General features: G+C 42.3%; 1 protein-coding gene across 1 annotated transcript in view; it reads left to right on the forward strand.

The window, feature by feature from the left end:
• UBA3 (ubiquitin like modifier activating enzyme 3) overlaps positions 1-15,542 on the forward strand; it is a gene marked incomplete in the record, with an annotated part of 1,621,434 nt that overhangs the window by 1,234,994 nt on the left and 370,898 nt on the right. Inside the window, 2 exon segments of the mRNA XM_044077904.1 lie at positions 10,121-10,234; positions 10,317-10,370. Of these exon segments, the coding sequence (XP_043933839.1) occupies positions 10,121-10,234; positions 10,317-10,370 (168 nt within the window).

The raw sequence follows: 15,542 nt of genomic DNA on the forward strand, positions 1-15,542 counted from the left end.
TGCAGACAAAGTATACAAATCTATCCTTACTTGGACGACTGTCTCATTCAGGCAGAGAACAAGGACACTCTTCTTCGACACCTTGCATTTGTGAAAAGGCTTCTAACATGCCTAGGGTACACAATAAACAAAAATAAATCACAACTGGTACCCTCTTAAAAGATAACATTCCTGGGTGCAAGCTTGAATACAACTGCCCAAATGGCTTACCTCACGCCAGACAAGCAAAGGCAACTGACTACTTTCTTCAGACTGATGGCAACAAAAACCCACTTATCTGCAAGACAAATTCTGCAGGCTCTATGCTTCATGGCATCCTGCATTCTACTGATTCCATATGCAAGACTGCATATGAGGAAACTTCAGTGGTACCTAAAAAGTTTATGGAGTCAACATTCTCGCAGTCTGGAAGCAATGATTCCTCTCATTCCCTGCCTACAACAGGAGTTTCTGTGGTGGGCAAAGGCATATCACCAAAACATGGGACGGGCCTTCACTCTCCTCCCTGCCAGCCAAACCTTAACAACAGATGCATCGGATTATGCCTGGGGGGCCCACATGGCAGGAAGATGCATTCAGGGCATATGGACCCCAAAACAAATACATCTACATATCAACCAGAAAGAGATGCTAGCTGTTCAAAATGCCCTAACAGCCGTCAAGGACTTAATTCATCCAGGACAACTACTGATAAAGATGGACAACACCACAGTCAAGTGGTATATAAACAAGCAAGGGGACACACACTGATACCCCCTTTGCAGATTAGCCATGGCACTGTGGGACACAGCTTTGACCTACCAAATACATCTTCAAGCTCATTTCCTGCCAGGAAAACAAAATACACTGGCAGACGATTTAAGCAGAAACTTTATGGATCCTCACGAGTGGAAACTAAATCCACAAGTCTTCAGCATGATAACAGAGAAATGGGGGAGCCCAGACATAGATCTGTTTGCCTCTCCTCAAAATTATCACTTGAAAAGATTCTGCACAAGGACTTATCACAGACCAGCATGGAAAGTGGACACCCTATCCTTCAGTTGGAAAAACCTATCAGTTTACGCCTTTCCTCCTCTGCCTTTCTCCCCAAGGTCCTCCTAAAAGTCAGACAAGCGAAACCAAAGATGATACTAATTGCCCCGGACTGGCCCTGCCAGTACTAGTACCAAATCCTAAGGAACTTGTCTCAATACCCAGCTTGGACTTTACCTCAAAGACCAACTACTGTCCCAGCAAAACAATCAGATCCTGCACAATCAACTACAGACACTGAACCTGGCAGCATGGCTGATCATGTAGTTATACAAACTACACCTCTCAGTAAAGCTGTGATGGATGTCATTTTGGAAACCAGAAGGGCCTAGTACTAGAAAATCTTATGCTGACAAATGGAAAAGATTATGTGCTTGGAATCAAGCACAGGGAACTGATACAGCAGAACCAAATATTCCTCAGATATTACAATACTTAACTGAGATGCTTGACAAAGGCCTATCTTTCTCATCAATGAATATCCATGCCTCTGCCATTTCGGCTCATTACAATACAGAACCCCCAATTTTTTCTCATCCTTTACTAAAGCAGTATCTTAGAGGAGCCAAAAATTTAAGGCCTCCTAGATGATCACCATTACCTGCATGGGACCCCAATTATGTGTTGGAAAAGCTCACCCTACATCCATTTGAGCCAGCTGCTACCACTGATATAAAGTTCTTATCATGGAAAACAGCTCTGCTACTAGCAATTACTTCAGCAAGAAGAGTATCAGAGCTACAGGCCCTCATGGCTGTAGAGCCTTTTATCATACTTTATCCAGACAGGGTCTGTCTGAGGACAAATCCTACTTTTATGCCTAAGGTGGTTTCCAGTGTGGCTCTTAACCAAACAATTCATCTGCCAACCTTTTATCCAAATCTGCAGAACAAGGGGGAGAGAATTCTGCATTCCTTGGACGTACACAGGCAGCTAAGTTTCTACTTGAGCAGGACTAAAGCTCTAAGAAAAACTGAGCAATTACTAGTGTCATATGCTGCAGGATCAGAAGAAAAGGCTATTACAAAGCAGACAGTTTCAAAGTGGATAAGCCACTGCATCTGTTTCTGCTACTTACACCATGGTAAACTTATGCCCAAGGGCATTCGATCTCATTCCACCAGAGCTGCAGCTACTTCAGCAGTCTTTCTCAGAGGAGTACCAACCAAAGACTTTCTAGAGGCTGTTACTTGGAGTTCTGTTCACACCTTTACAAAGCATTATCATTTGCCTGTATACTCTTAAGTCCAGGGCAGGCTTTGTCACTGCAGTGCTGCAAGGCCTTATAGCTGCACCTAATGCTGTTTAGCTCCAGCCTCCCAACCATAGCTTTGGGATTCTACCCAAATGTAATGACTGCAACAGTGAAACACAAAGAACATAGTACAGTTGTGTACACTTACCATAAATGTAGATGTTCAAGTGTATTCACTGTTTCAGTCCAGGTTACCCTCCTGCCATCCTCCTGTCATTCTGGAGTTTATCTTTCCTTCTCTATCTTCTACAACCTATGTGGTGTATTTGCTTGTAGATGAAGGTAAAGTTTATATTGATGCATGTATGTGTGTGTGTGTGTGTGTGTGTGTGTGTGTGTGTGTGTGTATATATATATATATATATATATATATATATATATATATATATATATATAATATATATAATATATTAGTTTTAGAAAAACTAAAGAAAATGGCGTCGGCTGCATGTTTTATACCCCTGACGTCATGGAAGAGAAGACGGCAACTGACGCAGGACCCAAGACTTTGGAATTCAGGCCGACTGAGGGCAACCTGCCAGCAGATTACCCAAATGTAATGACTGCAACAGTGAATACACTCTAACAACTACATTTATGGTAAGTGTACACAACTGTACTATTTAACCACAGAGGCACTGTGAGACTACTCGGGGTTAATGACTTAAGGTCAGAGGCAAGAATTAATGTGGGAGGACTGCTCTCTGACAAACTGAGTTTGAACAGAGGAGCCAGGCAAGGAGTGCCCTCATTCCTTTTTATTTGAATTATGTTTCTAGCCATTGGCAAAGAAAGTAAGGGACTCTCAATTTCAAGGATATACCTGGTATGGTAATAAAGAAAAGTTATCCTAGGATAATCCCTGGCTGCTGTGCGCTCCTGGCGCTTGGGCTTTCTACCTTTTCTGTCTTGATTTATTTTGTCCATTCTCAAGCTATCCAACTGGCCAACGCTCCAATTAGAGTTAAGAACCCACCTGCAACCAAGGACCCTTCTCAGTTTTGCAACTGTTTCTGCATCCTATAAGGGTTCCCTGTGCTATTCCATGAAAAGAAAGAAGAAAGTGTGTGTTTTCTTACACTGGCTGTTTAACCTATTTGTAGTATCCTTGGACTGTATAGTCTGTAATTAAAGGCTTCTCAGCCAGGTAAGCCAGCAGCCATACCCCCCCATGCCCTGTAGTTGAATCCAGCCCCTGTCTGCCTTTTATATCCTTCCATTGCTGAACTGAGCGTCCTAGCTAACTCTAGACTAGCCCTCTCCAGACAATACTACTGTGTAATTTATGTCCCTGGCCACTAGGTGGAACCCTTATCCAGTCCTTATCCTTTTGTCTATCCCAACACCCAAGAATAACTCATTCACCCTGTTACTAAAGTTCTCTCTTACACCTCTTGTCTTGCTCCCACTATACTTCTCATTTATTCTTCAGCTACCCCAACCTAACTTACCTTATCAGTCAGCAATCCACTAATTGTTCTCCTTGCCTGTTTCACTCACTGGTCTCTACCCGCTCCGTTCGCCCTGCGGGCTCACTCCACTCCCCCACCCTCCCCCAGTGGTCCTACATTTATTTCTCTAAAACCACACCGCCATCAAATCTGCTCCAGTCCAGCGGATCATCTAATTACCACTCCCATCCCTCATTAATCACAGCACATTACCTAGTATTACCCTACCTCCCATCCCTCCCTCCATCTCACTAATTAATTTATCTCCTAACCTGCTTACAGTTCTTTACCTCCCATTCTTCATCCACTGTACAGTCTTATAAAATGGCTATTTTAACCACCCCACTCCAAATACTGCTCTTATCACTCTTTCCTCCTTTTACCATTGCCTATCTGCTAACCTCCTACGAACAAAGATTATACGTCTCCATATCCTTCCCCTCCAAACACACTTTAACACTGACAACTCCCTACCTCCCAAAACTTCATAAACACCACATACAATCCCTGCTACCTCATCATCATCTTCTTTCGGCTATTCCCATTAGGGGGTCGCCACAGCAGATCACCTGTTTCCATTTCTTCCTGTCCTCTGCATCTTGCTCTGTCACACCAACCACCTGCATGTCCTCTCTCACCACATCCATAAACCTTATCTTAGGCCTTCCTCTTTTCCTGTTACCTGGTAGCTTCATCCTTAGCATCTTTTTCCCAATATACTCAGCATCCCTCCTCAGCACGTCCAAACCAACATAATCGTGCCTCTCTGGCTTTGTCTCCAAACCTTCCAACCTGGGCTGACCCTCTAATATACTTATTCCTAATCCTGTCCACCCTCGTCACACCCAGTGCAAATCTTAACATCTTTAATTCTGCCACATCCAGCTCAAACTCCTGCCTTTTTGTCAATGCCACTGTCTCCAACCCGTATAAGATAGCTGGTCTCACTACCCTCTTGTAGACCTTCCCTTTCACTCTTACAGGTACTCGTCTTTCACAAATCACTCCTGACACTTCTCCACCCACTCCATCCTGCCTGTACTCTCTTCTTCACCTCTCTTCCACACTCACCGTTACTCTGAATTATTGACCCCAAGTATTTAGACTCATCCACCTTCACCACCTCTACTCCTTGCATCCTCACCATTCCTCTATCCTCCCTCTCATTCACACACATATATTCTGTCTTAGTCCTGCTGACCTTCATTCCTCTTCTCTCTAGAGCATATCTCCATCTCTTCAGGGTCGTCTCCACCTGTTCCCTACTCTCACTACAGATCACAATGTCATCTGCAAACATCATAGTCCACGGGGACTCCTGTCTGATCTCGTCTGTCAACCTGTCCATCACCATTGCAAATAAAAAAGGGCTCAGAGCTAATCCTTGATGTAACCCCACCTCCACCTTAAACAATCCCTGCTACCTACAAGCCAAATATCATAGACTAGCACACATTAAGTATACCTTTCTAAATATTAGAAAGTTACTTGACTATTACTACAGGCCTTGGTACCATGTAAGTAAAATATACCTCCACTCCTTACTAGATGGGGACATCCATCCCAACCCTGGCCCAAACACCACACTTCCTACTGACAAGTGTAACTCTAGCAATAGTAATACCCTGGCCCCTACTAAACCTTCTAACTCTCTCTATATAGCTCATCTTAACATACGCAGCATCAATAATAAAATCGGCCACCTCCACGCCCTCCTAGATGTCCACCAATTTGACATCCTGTGTTTATCTGAAACATGGCTAAAGCCTACAACCAAAGACAATGAAGTCACCCCACCTGGCTACAATATTTTTAGACTAGACCACACAGCTAGAAATGGAGGAGGGGTAGCAATCCTTTGTAAAACAGAGCTACAAATCAGCACTGCAAACCTTAAACCACCTTCTGACAATAATGCGGAAATCCTCATTTCTACATTTCAGGTTAACTCATGTAAATCCATATACATAATCTGTATCTACCTTCCCCAGGAAATAACGTTAATACTATTGAAAATATCCTTAACTGTCTCTCTATTAATCTCCCACAAGAAACTATAGTCCTAGGAGACTTTAATACAGACTGGAACTCCTGTAGTAATGTGCACCCTACTACCCACATTAACCTATATGGCTTTTCACAATATATTAACTCCCCTACTAGAATTAATAAACCTAATAACAAAGAAAGTACCTTAGACTGGATTCTGACTAATACTCTTCACCAAACATACAGAGTAGGTACCCTCCCAGATGACTTAAGTGACCACTCACTAACTTATATTATCAGGCATAAAACCAACGTAACTTTTCCAAACACTTTCAGGACAATACGCACCAAGAAGTATTTTAACCCTGAACTCTTCCTAACAGAACTTAGACACTGTAATTGGTCTCCACTTAAATCACTCCCACTAAACGAAGCTGTGGAATACTTAATTCCACATTCTTAGCCATCCTTAACCAACATGCCCCAATTTGCTCCGTTAGAAATAAAACTAAGCCTGCCCCCTGGCTCTCATACAGCAAACTTACCAAAAAAAAAAAACACAAAAGTTTTGGAATAGCATCAGCAAACTACTACACCCAGGACAATCCAGCACACCTAACCCACAACGCACCAACCCCGAGAATCCCACTTATACTGCTAATGCCTTTAATTCTTTATTCACACAAGCCATCCAAACTCTTGCTAGTCAACTTTCTCCAGATACCTCAAAACTGCCTACAACTATGACAAGCCCACCTCCACCTTTTCGGTTACAACCAGTTTCTACTTCCTTTCTGCTCTCTTCCCCAAAAACCAAAACCTACCACACCCTCAGCCGACCATCTCCCAGCAGAATACCTGCAAACATTGGCTAAAGCCTTAGCCTGTCCCATCTCCATTCTTGTTAACCGTACCATAAGTGAAGGTACCATCCCATCTATCTGGAAAATTTCTCATATCATCCCACTACATAAAGGTGGGAACTCAACTACCGTCCTATAGCTCTACTATCTCCCCTAGCAAAAATAATGGAGAAATGCATCCCTAAGCAACTACTTAACCACCTACTCCAAAATAACTTACTTGCCAACTGTCAACATGGATTCAGACCTTTCCATAGTACCACCACTGCCCTCCTATCCTTCACAGACTGCATTAACAAAAAACGGAACAATACTCTTTCCTCTGCAGTCTTTATTGATTTATCTAAAGCTTTTGATATGGTCAGTCACCATCTCCTCATAAATATACTGAAATCCCTTTCACCTGAACCCCCTAGCGATAAATTGGTTCAAATCTTACTTGGACAATAGACAGCAGGCTGTGCTATGGACAATAAACGTTTTAACCACCTTCCCATTTCCCGTGGTGTTCCTCAGGGCTCTATATTAGGCCCACTCCTATTTTCCATCTTTATCATTGACCTTCACTCTTCAATTCCTCATACCACCTGCATTCAATACGCAGACGACTCTACAATAATCTGTTCAGCCACTTCTCCAACTGAACTACAGTCCCTTACCCAAAATGCATTCAGTACTATAGAACAATAGTTTTTAAACCGCTGCCTCCTCCTAAACCCCCAAAAAACTAAACTTTTATTGTTCATGCCAACTCGCAAGTCCACCCTAATAAATTTCTCTCTCACATCTAATAATGGCACTCTCATATCTCCTGAATCTACCACCAAACTTCTAGGTATAACAGTAGATAGCAACCTTAACTTCGATATTCATATAAACAGCACAGTTAAAACAACAAAAAATTAGGATCCTTTTATAGAATCAAACCCTTTCTTACTCCAGTAGCCCGGACCGGTATAACCAGAACTCACTTAATCTCCACTCTACTCTATGCTTCACCTATCTATACTAACCTTACTAAGAACAACCTAAGTAAACTGGCAATCTCTTAAAATAATATTGCCAGATTTGCTACTGCCTCTCTTTTTAGAACACATCACTGTCTTACTCTAAAGCAACTTGGATGGCTTGAATTTCCAAACCAAGTTCTTTTTCACCAGCTTACTATAGCCCATAAAACCCTTTAACAACCCACCAACACTCGCTAGCATTACTACCCCTTACAACAATCTTAAGAATTTATGCTCCTTAAACAAAATACTTATCAATACTTGCAAAACCAACAACTTGGCAGGAGACTCCCTCTTCTCTAATGCTGTTGGAAAGCACTGGAATCTTTTACCCACTGAACTCATTTCTCTGTCTTCATTAACTCTTTTTAAACAGAAGCTAACACTATCCCCCCATACCCACTGGTTATGCCCCTGTACTAACCCTGACTAACTTTCCTCCTTTACACTAATGCATTCTCCTCACCTTTATTGACTTACCCTTAAGAAACCAAAGACTGTCATGACAACTAAAAATATATGTATATATGTATATAGTAACATCTCATGTATATTTATCTATTACTGTTTGAGTTATGGTTATGATGAGTACTGTACTTTATATTACCAACAGATGTTTGTTTGACTGTTGCAACCTTTTATATTGTTTATCGTATCTGTCTTGGAGATTTTCTCCCCGGGCCTCTACTGAAAATGGATATGTATCCAGATAGACTAGCCCGGTCAACAAATGTAAAATAAGTAAAATTTGCAGATATATTTTGTAATTGATAAATCCAGCAAAGGGCATTTTTGGTGTTGTGAAATATTTTGAAGCAGTTTCATGTCTTTGTGAGATACAAAGTCGATGAAAATAAAATGAAGGCCATATTGGGAAAACCATGGTACCCACATGTGAATTGGTTCAGCAGTACCCAGATTTTATGGGAACATGGTGCATTGACATTTTAGGCATATGGGTTAAAAGGATTATGTTCTGGTAGCTAAGGATGTGTGGGTAGAGACTAATCAAAAGGTAATTAACAGCCTTGAGTTTCTCAATTGTTTGTATTATGGATGGTGAGATACAAGTAGTGAAAATGTTTTAGTCCCTTTTGTTTTATATACAGGTCAGGTTATTTTTATCAGCCATGGATGAAGCTGTGTACAGTAATTAATAGAGCTGAATGAATTTATTTGGAAGAAGAGTTCAGACATTAAGTGTGATAAGTTGATGCTCCCCATAAATCAAGGTGGTTTAAGATTACCTGATTTGGATGGATATTTAAGAGCACCACAGTTAAGATGCATATAAATAACACAAGCAGAAGGTTATGAATCAAAGTGGAAAGGGAAGATGAAATGGGGGGGGGGTTGGGGAATGAGAGACGTAAGATTTTAGACGCAGTTCCTTAAAGAGAACAACCAGCATACAGAATATTATATTAATAAAGTGCCAGGAAGTATTCTAAGCACTAAGAAAGTATGGGGAATGAGAGAGGAGATTTTGCCAATAGGAATGACTGCAAGTAAGGGTATAGAAAATAAGCATGAGGAGACTAGAATTGGGGAAAATTGGCAAAGGGACCAATGGTATTGGGAGGAAATAACTAGAGATGGAGTATTAAGAGTGGGAGAAGGCTAAGTAGAACTTTGGACTGCAGGTTAGAGACTGCCTTCCCTACCAGAGATTGCTATCAGAGTATAGGCAAAGAGAAGGGGGATAGGGGAGTGCTAAGTGAAAGACTAGCTCTGGTTGAGTTTTTAGGGTGTAGAACAGTGCTGTTAAAACCATGGACAATTAGTAGGGAATATTAAAAGGCTGCATGACAACTATAAGAATCGAACAGAAGAGGTTAGAAAAGATTGGGAAGAGACCCCAGAAAGGCAGTTTGCAAAGGAGCAATGGGAGGACATCCGTATGGCTCCCAAATATTGGATAAAGTCCAGAAAGTTAATGATTTTTGCTTGGAAGGGTTTGCATAAATATCTGTTACCCCAAACAAACTTCATAGAATTTTTCCTTGAGTAGATGTCAGATGCTAGAAGTTTGATGGGGATGAGATATGTAATTGGGAGCATGTTTTTTGGGAAGGTAGCAAGTTAACTGTTTTTTTACAAATGCCCTGCAGAGCATCTTGTCTGAAATGTTGTGGTATCAAATGGTTGCAAACTGTAAGATCTGAATTGCATAGAATTTGCAAGGCCTTAAGTTTAATGTTGTTGGCTGCCAAAAAGGCAGCTAGTAGAAAATGTTATCAAAATGTAAAGCAACTGCAATTGAAATATTGAATAGTGTACCGTTGTTAAGAGGTAGGATCTTAAGGAAAGGAGAAAATTTTATATTTGTTCTCAGGTTATCATTATGTAAGTTTATTTGCATATGAAAACTTCAATTTGTTAACTGTGTAGCAGCAGACTTGTCGACTGTTACATTAAGTAGTTACAGATACCTGGTATCTGTGGCTATTAAGTTAATGCCTATTACTTTTTGGTGGTTTACAGAAGTGACAAAGTAATTGCTGTTTTCTTTTACAGAGGGAGTTGAAGTTGATGGTGATGAGCCATCTCACATACAGTGGATTTATGAGAAATCTCTTGAAAGAGCTGCGCAGTTCAGTATTGTAGGAATCACTTACAGACTTACACAAGGTAAATGTTTAATACTTTTGCTTTTAATAGAATATTTAGATTTTTGTGTAGCTTTATTTAACTTATTTTTTTATTTTTTTAGGAGTTGTAAAGAGAATTATCCCAGCAGTAGCATCTACAAATGCAGTCATTGCAGGTAATAAAGCTCTAAAATTGAGTTTAGCTTAACAGACTGCCTTGGTTCATTCCAGACATTATAGCAACATGCTTTAGGTTAGTTCTTTAGCACCATTGGACTGAAAAATGACTAGACTTCACATTTTCTTTTTTTATTGCTTACGCTTGTCATATTTGGTAAATCTTTTGCTGAGGAGTGTTAGATACTTCATCTTATTTGATTCTCTGTCATCAGACCACAGTAGTAAAATTTCAGTCAGACAGTAAAAGCATTTCACATGACTTCTGTAGTGGTGGTCATTAAATCATGACTTTTTGTTGGCATCTCTGTTGCAGTAAAAACATTAGCAGCAACATTCTCTTAGTATTTTTGAGATCCCATTTAAAGTTTGTTTGGTATTGTCTTGATTATCGGTATTCCTTTTGTTACTTGTTAAAAAGAGTAATGACCTCTCCCAGTGGGCATTACTTTTTGTATTGTAGTTGAGTCCTGTTGTTCATGTTTTCCGTTAAGTTCTGTGTTAGATGTTCATCGTGTTACCCTGCTGCAGTCATCACACTTGGGTTATGCTGTCGTCAGGCGGTCCCGCAGTTGGCCTGAATTCCAAAGTCTTGGTCCGGCATCGGTTGCTGTCGCTTCTTCCCTGACGTCAGTGCGCCAGGGGTATATAAGAGGCATCCAGCGCCATTTTCTTCAGTCTTTCTTGCCGCGCGGTGCCCGAAGCAGAAGCAGTTCGCAAGTGCCGGTCGGCCGACACCTGAGATTTTCGGATCGAATTTCAGTCCGAAGTCTTCAAAGCTAAGTACCCCGTTGGGGAACCTTTTCTTGCCTCAGTCCGATATCAGAAAAAGTTAACAATTGCATTTCTTGTGGGAAGCAAATACCTCATAAGGACTTTCATTCTTATTGCATACCTTGCCTAGGCCCAGACCACGATGTCACTGGTTGTCGGTTTTGCGCTAGTTTTTCCCACGACACTACTTCGGTAGGAAATTTAATTACACTATGCCGTCGTAGCAACCGACTACCGGCGTGCATAAAAAACGCAAAGATAAAGACAGGCAGCCTAGATCCAAGCCAGACTCCGAGGCCTCGGCTGGGCAGGTCACCGGTTCTCCGGTTTTCAGTGAGGCGCCTACGCAGCCCCTGGCGACCGCAGAATTGGAACCCCAGACCGCTTCAGATTCTCAAGCAGAGAGTTCTAGGCCAACGCAGCCATTTTCTTTAGGCCCTACTGACGACATTGCAGAAGGAGAAGCCGGTGCTGTGGAAACATCTTCGGTTTCAGGTGTCTTCGGACCGACTACTCTCACCATAAAATCTTATGCTAACCTTAAGACTCCTCTAAAATCATAAAAGACTGCACATCAGTCTCCAGTTCAAGGCCCCATGCCTAAGAAACAGATGCTTAAGATGGCTGAAGATTTGATTTCTTTAATCAGGGGTTCCCAACCCCCCCCCCCCCGACAAAAGGCCTAGACAAGAGGAGGATTATGCCTCCTCTGATCAAGTGTCTATTTCCTCAGGCTCCTCTGAGGAACAGGATTACTACTTTCCCCCTTATGAAGATTCTGATGCTGAAGATTCCATTCCCTCAGCTTCTCCCCCTGAAGACTATTCTTTTGGGGAAACCTTACATACCATGAGGGAACATTTCCACTGGGAAGGTCAGGACTACTCCGACTCAAAGAAAAGGCTCAGAGAGTTTCTTTTACTCCCCCAGCACAGACCACTTGCTATCCCTCCAGTTTTAGACATTGTGGATGATGTTTACTTAGAATCTAGTCTAAATCCAGATTCTCTGCCTCCTGCTCCAGCCAAACCAGAACGATATTATAGAGTGCCTGACTCTCACAAATTCCTTTACAAAAGCCCTGTTGCTGACCCAGAGACAATCTCCCAGGGTCCCAAAGGGGGGGGGATAAGGCTTCTATGGCTAAAAATCCTGTATCCTCTGAAAGGGACTCCAGACACTAGATAGGTGGGGGAAGAAGGTTTACACTTCAGCTACTCTAGCTATGAGAGCACTAAATTGTCAATTTCACATGCTTAAATACCAGCAATTCCTAATGTCTCAAATAAAACAAAAGATGATCACGCACCCTCAACAGTCTGAATTCAAGGAAATGCAGGATCTGTTGCATACAGCTGAACAGGTGGGCAAACATACTTTACAATGTGGATTTTGATTCCTTGGAAGCTTCCTGTAGAGCAGCTGTTACTGGGTCTGTTATACGTAGGCATGCTTGGTTAAAGGAACAAACTCTGCCTGATCATGTTAAAGCAAAGTTACTAGATGCTCCCTTACAGCAGGATGTCTTATTTGGGGTTAAAGCAGAAGAGGTTTTAAAGAAAATGGAGGATAAGGCAAAATCTATGCAGACGGTCAAAGATTTCTTACAGGTACAACCCCCATGCTTCAGCAGAAATTGGCCAACAAAAAATTGGTCTTTTCCAGCTTCTGACAGACCACAGAGGGGTAAATACAGGTGCCCAAGGGGCAGAGGACAAGCACAAATCCCTTACAAACCTCGCCAATGGGGCACTGCAACACAGAAGGGAGGAGAAGACAGGTCCCAAACTACTAGAAGGCAGACACTAACTTAAACCTAAAACTGTCAAGCAAAACTCTCTCCCTTGGGAGGAAAATTAGCATTTTTTTTTTTTACAGACAACTGGCCCATCGTCACAAAGGACAAATGGGTCCTAGACATTATCTCACAAGGATACAGATTCCATTTGCACACCTTGCCAAGGATAAAAGGAATGCCAAACCTGCCACAAAATCAATGGGCAGAGGCACAAAAACAAATTACAACTCTCATGTACATGAGAGCCATTCAACTGGTACCTACACAGGAGCAAGGCCAAGGATTTTACTCAAGGCTCTTTCTAGTCCCCAGAAAGGACAATGCTTGGAGACCCATTCTGGACCTTTCAATTCTAAACACCTTCTTGCAAGTACCCAAATTCAAGATGCTAACACTACAGCAGCTTCTTCCCATGTTGGGCAAGAAAGCTTGGCTAGTAAAGTTGGACCTCAAGGAGGCATACCTGCATGTCCCTATCAGACAAAGTTGCAGAAGATACCTCCATTTCATTGCAGGTTCAACCCATTACCAATTCTCTGCACTGCCCTTTGGCTTAACTACTGCTCCCAGAGTCTTCACAAAATGCCTGGCACCAGTAATTGCATACTGCAGACAAAGAGGAATTCAAATATACCCATACCTGGACGACTGCCTCATCCAAGCAGAAAGCAAGGACATTCTCTTACATCATCTGGCTTTTGTAAAACATCTACTAAACTGCCTGGGGTACACAGTAAACGAAAAGAAGTCAAAACTAGTACCCTCACAAAATATGACATTCCCGGGTGCCAGCTTGAACACAACGGCCCAGAAGGCTTATCTGACACCAGACAAGCAACTACAGCTGACTCAATATTTCAAAACAATGGCAACAAAGACCCAATTAACTGCAAGAAAAATTCTGCAGGCTTTGGGCTTCATGGCATCTTGCATACTACTAATACCATTTGCAAAGCTGCATATGAGGAAATTACAGTGGTACCTAAAACGCGTATGGTCTCAACACAGCCACAGCTTGGACACTGATATCTCTCATTCCCTGCCTACAACAGGAGTTTCTATGGTGGTCACAGGCATGTCACCTCAACAAGGGTCAGCCGTTCACCTTGCCCCCAGCCAGGCAAACTATCACAACAGATGCATCGGACTACACCTGGAGGGCACACATGGCAGGACAGTGCGTTCAAGGCAAATGGACTGCAGATCAAAGGAATCTGCACATTAATCAAAAAGAAATGCTAGCTGTACAGAAAGCTCTGACAGCCTTCAAGAATCTATTACATCCAGGACAACTTACAATAAAGACGGACAACACCACAGTAATGTGGTACATAAACAAGGGGGTACTCACTCCTACCCTCTATGCAGGCAAGCAATGATCTTATGGAACACAGCTCTGGCTTACCAAGTTCAGTTACAAGCTCAGTTCCTGCCAGGAAAGAAGAACACATTGGCAGACGACCTCAGCAGAAACATCATGGATCCCCACGAGTGGAAACTAGATCCACAAGTATTTACAATGATAACTCAAAAATGGGGCCTTCCAGACATAGACCTGTTTGCCAGTCCTCAAAACTATCAAATAACAAAATTGTGTACAAGGACACTTCACCATCAAGCTTGGAAAGTAGACGCACTCTCTTTTAGTTGGAAAAACCTGACAGCATATGCCTTCCCTCCATTGCCTCTCCTCACAAAGGTGCTTCTGAAAGTCAAAAAGGAGAGGCCACGACTGATTCTCATAGCCCCAGACTGGCCACGCCAGCACTGGTACCCACTATTGAGAAATATGGCCCACGGCCCACCTTGGATCTTACCACAAATTACCCATTTGCTCACACAACAAAACAATCCGATTCTTCACAGCCAACTCAAAACCTTAAATCTGGCTGCATGGAAAATCACCTAAGCATCCAGCCAGTTCCTCTTTCCCAAGCAGTTATGGATGTTATTCTGGAAGCTAGGAGGCCAAGCACCAGGAAGGCTTATTCGGACAAATGGAAAAGGTTTTGTGCCTGGAACCAAGATAAAGGCCAAGACGCATTTCAGCCTCACATGCCTCACATTCTACAGTACTTAACTGAGATGTTGCACAAAGGACTTTCCTTCTCCTCCATTAAAGTCCATGCCTCCGCTATTTCAGCCTACTACAACACGGATCCACCCTTATTTTCGCATCCACTTCTAAGGCAGTTCCTCAGAGGGGCAAAAAACATTAGACCCCCCCAGGAGAGCACCTACACCAACATGGTACCTCAATTTTGTTCTGGAAAAACTAACGCTACCTCCCTTTGAACCAGCTTTTTCTGCAGATCTTCAGTTCCTATCATGGAAGACTGCCCTGCTGCTACTAATAACTTCAGCTAGAAGAGTCTCAGAGCTGCAGGCACTAATGGCAGTGGAACCTTTCCTCATTTTTCATCAAGACAGAGTTTCTCTACGAACTAATCCTTCCTTTATGCCTAAGGTGGTTTCCAGTGTGGCTTTAAATCAAACCATCCACTTACCCACCTTCTTCCCAAATCCACAGAACAAAGGTGAGAGACTCCTGCATTCCTTGGACATTCACAGGCAACTTTACTACTTGGACAAAACTAAG

This window comes from Protopterus annectens, chromosome 7.part0 (assembly GCF_019279795.1).
Source record: "Protopterus annectens isolate FY-2018-M chromosome 7.part0, PAN1.0, whole genome shotgun sequence".
Lineage (NCBI taxonomy): Eukaryota > Metazoa > Chordata > Ceratodontiformes > Protopteridae > Protopterus > Protopterus annectens.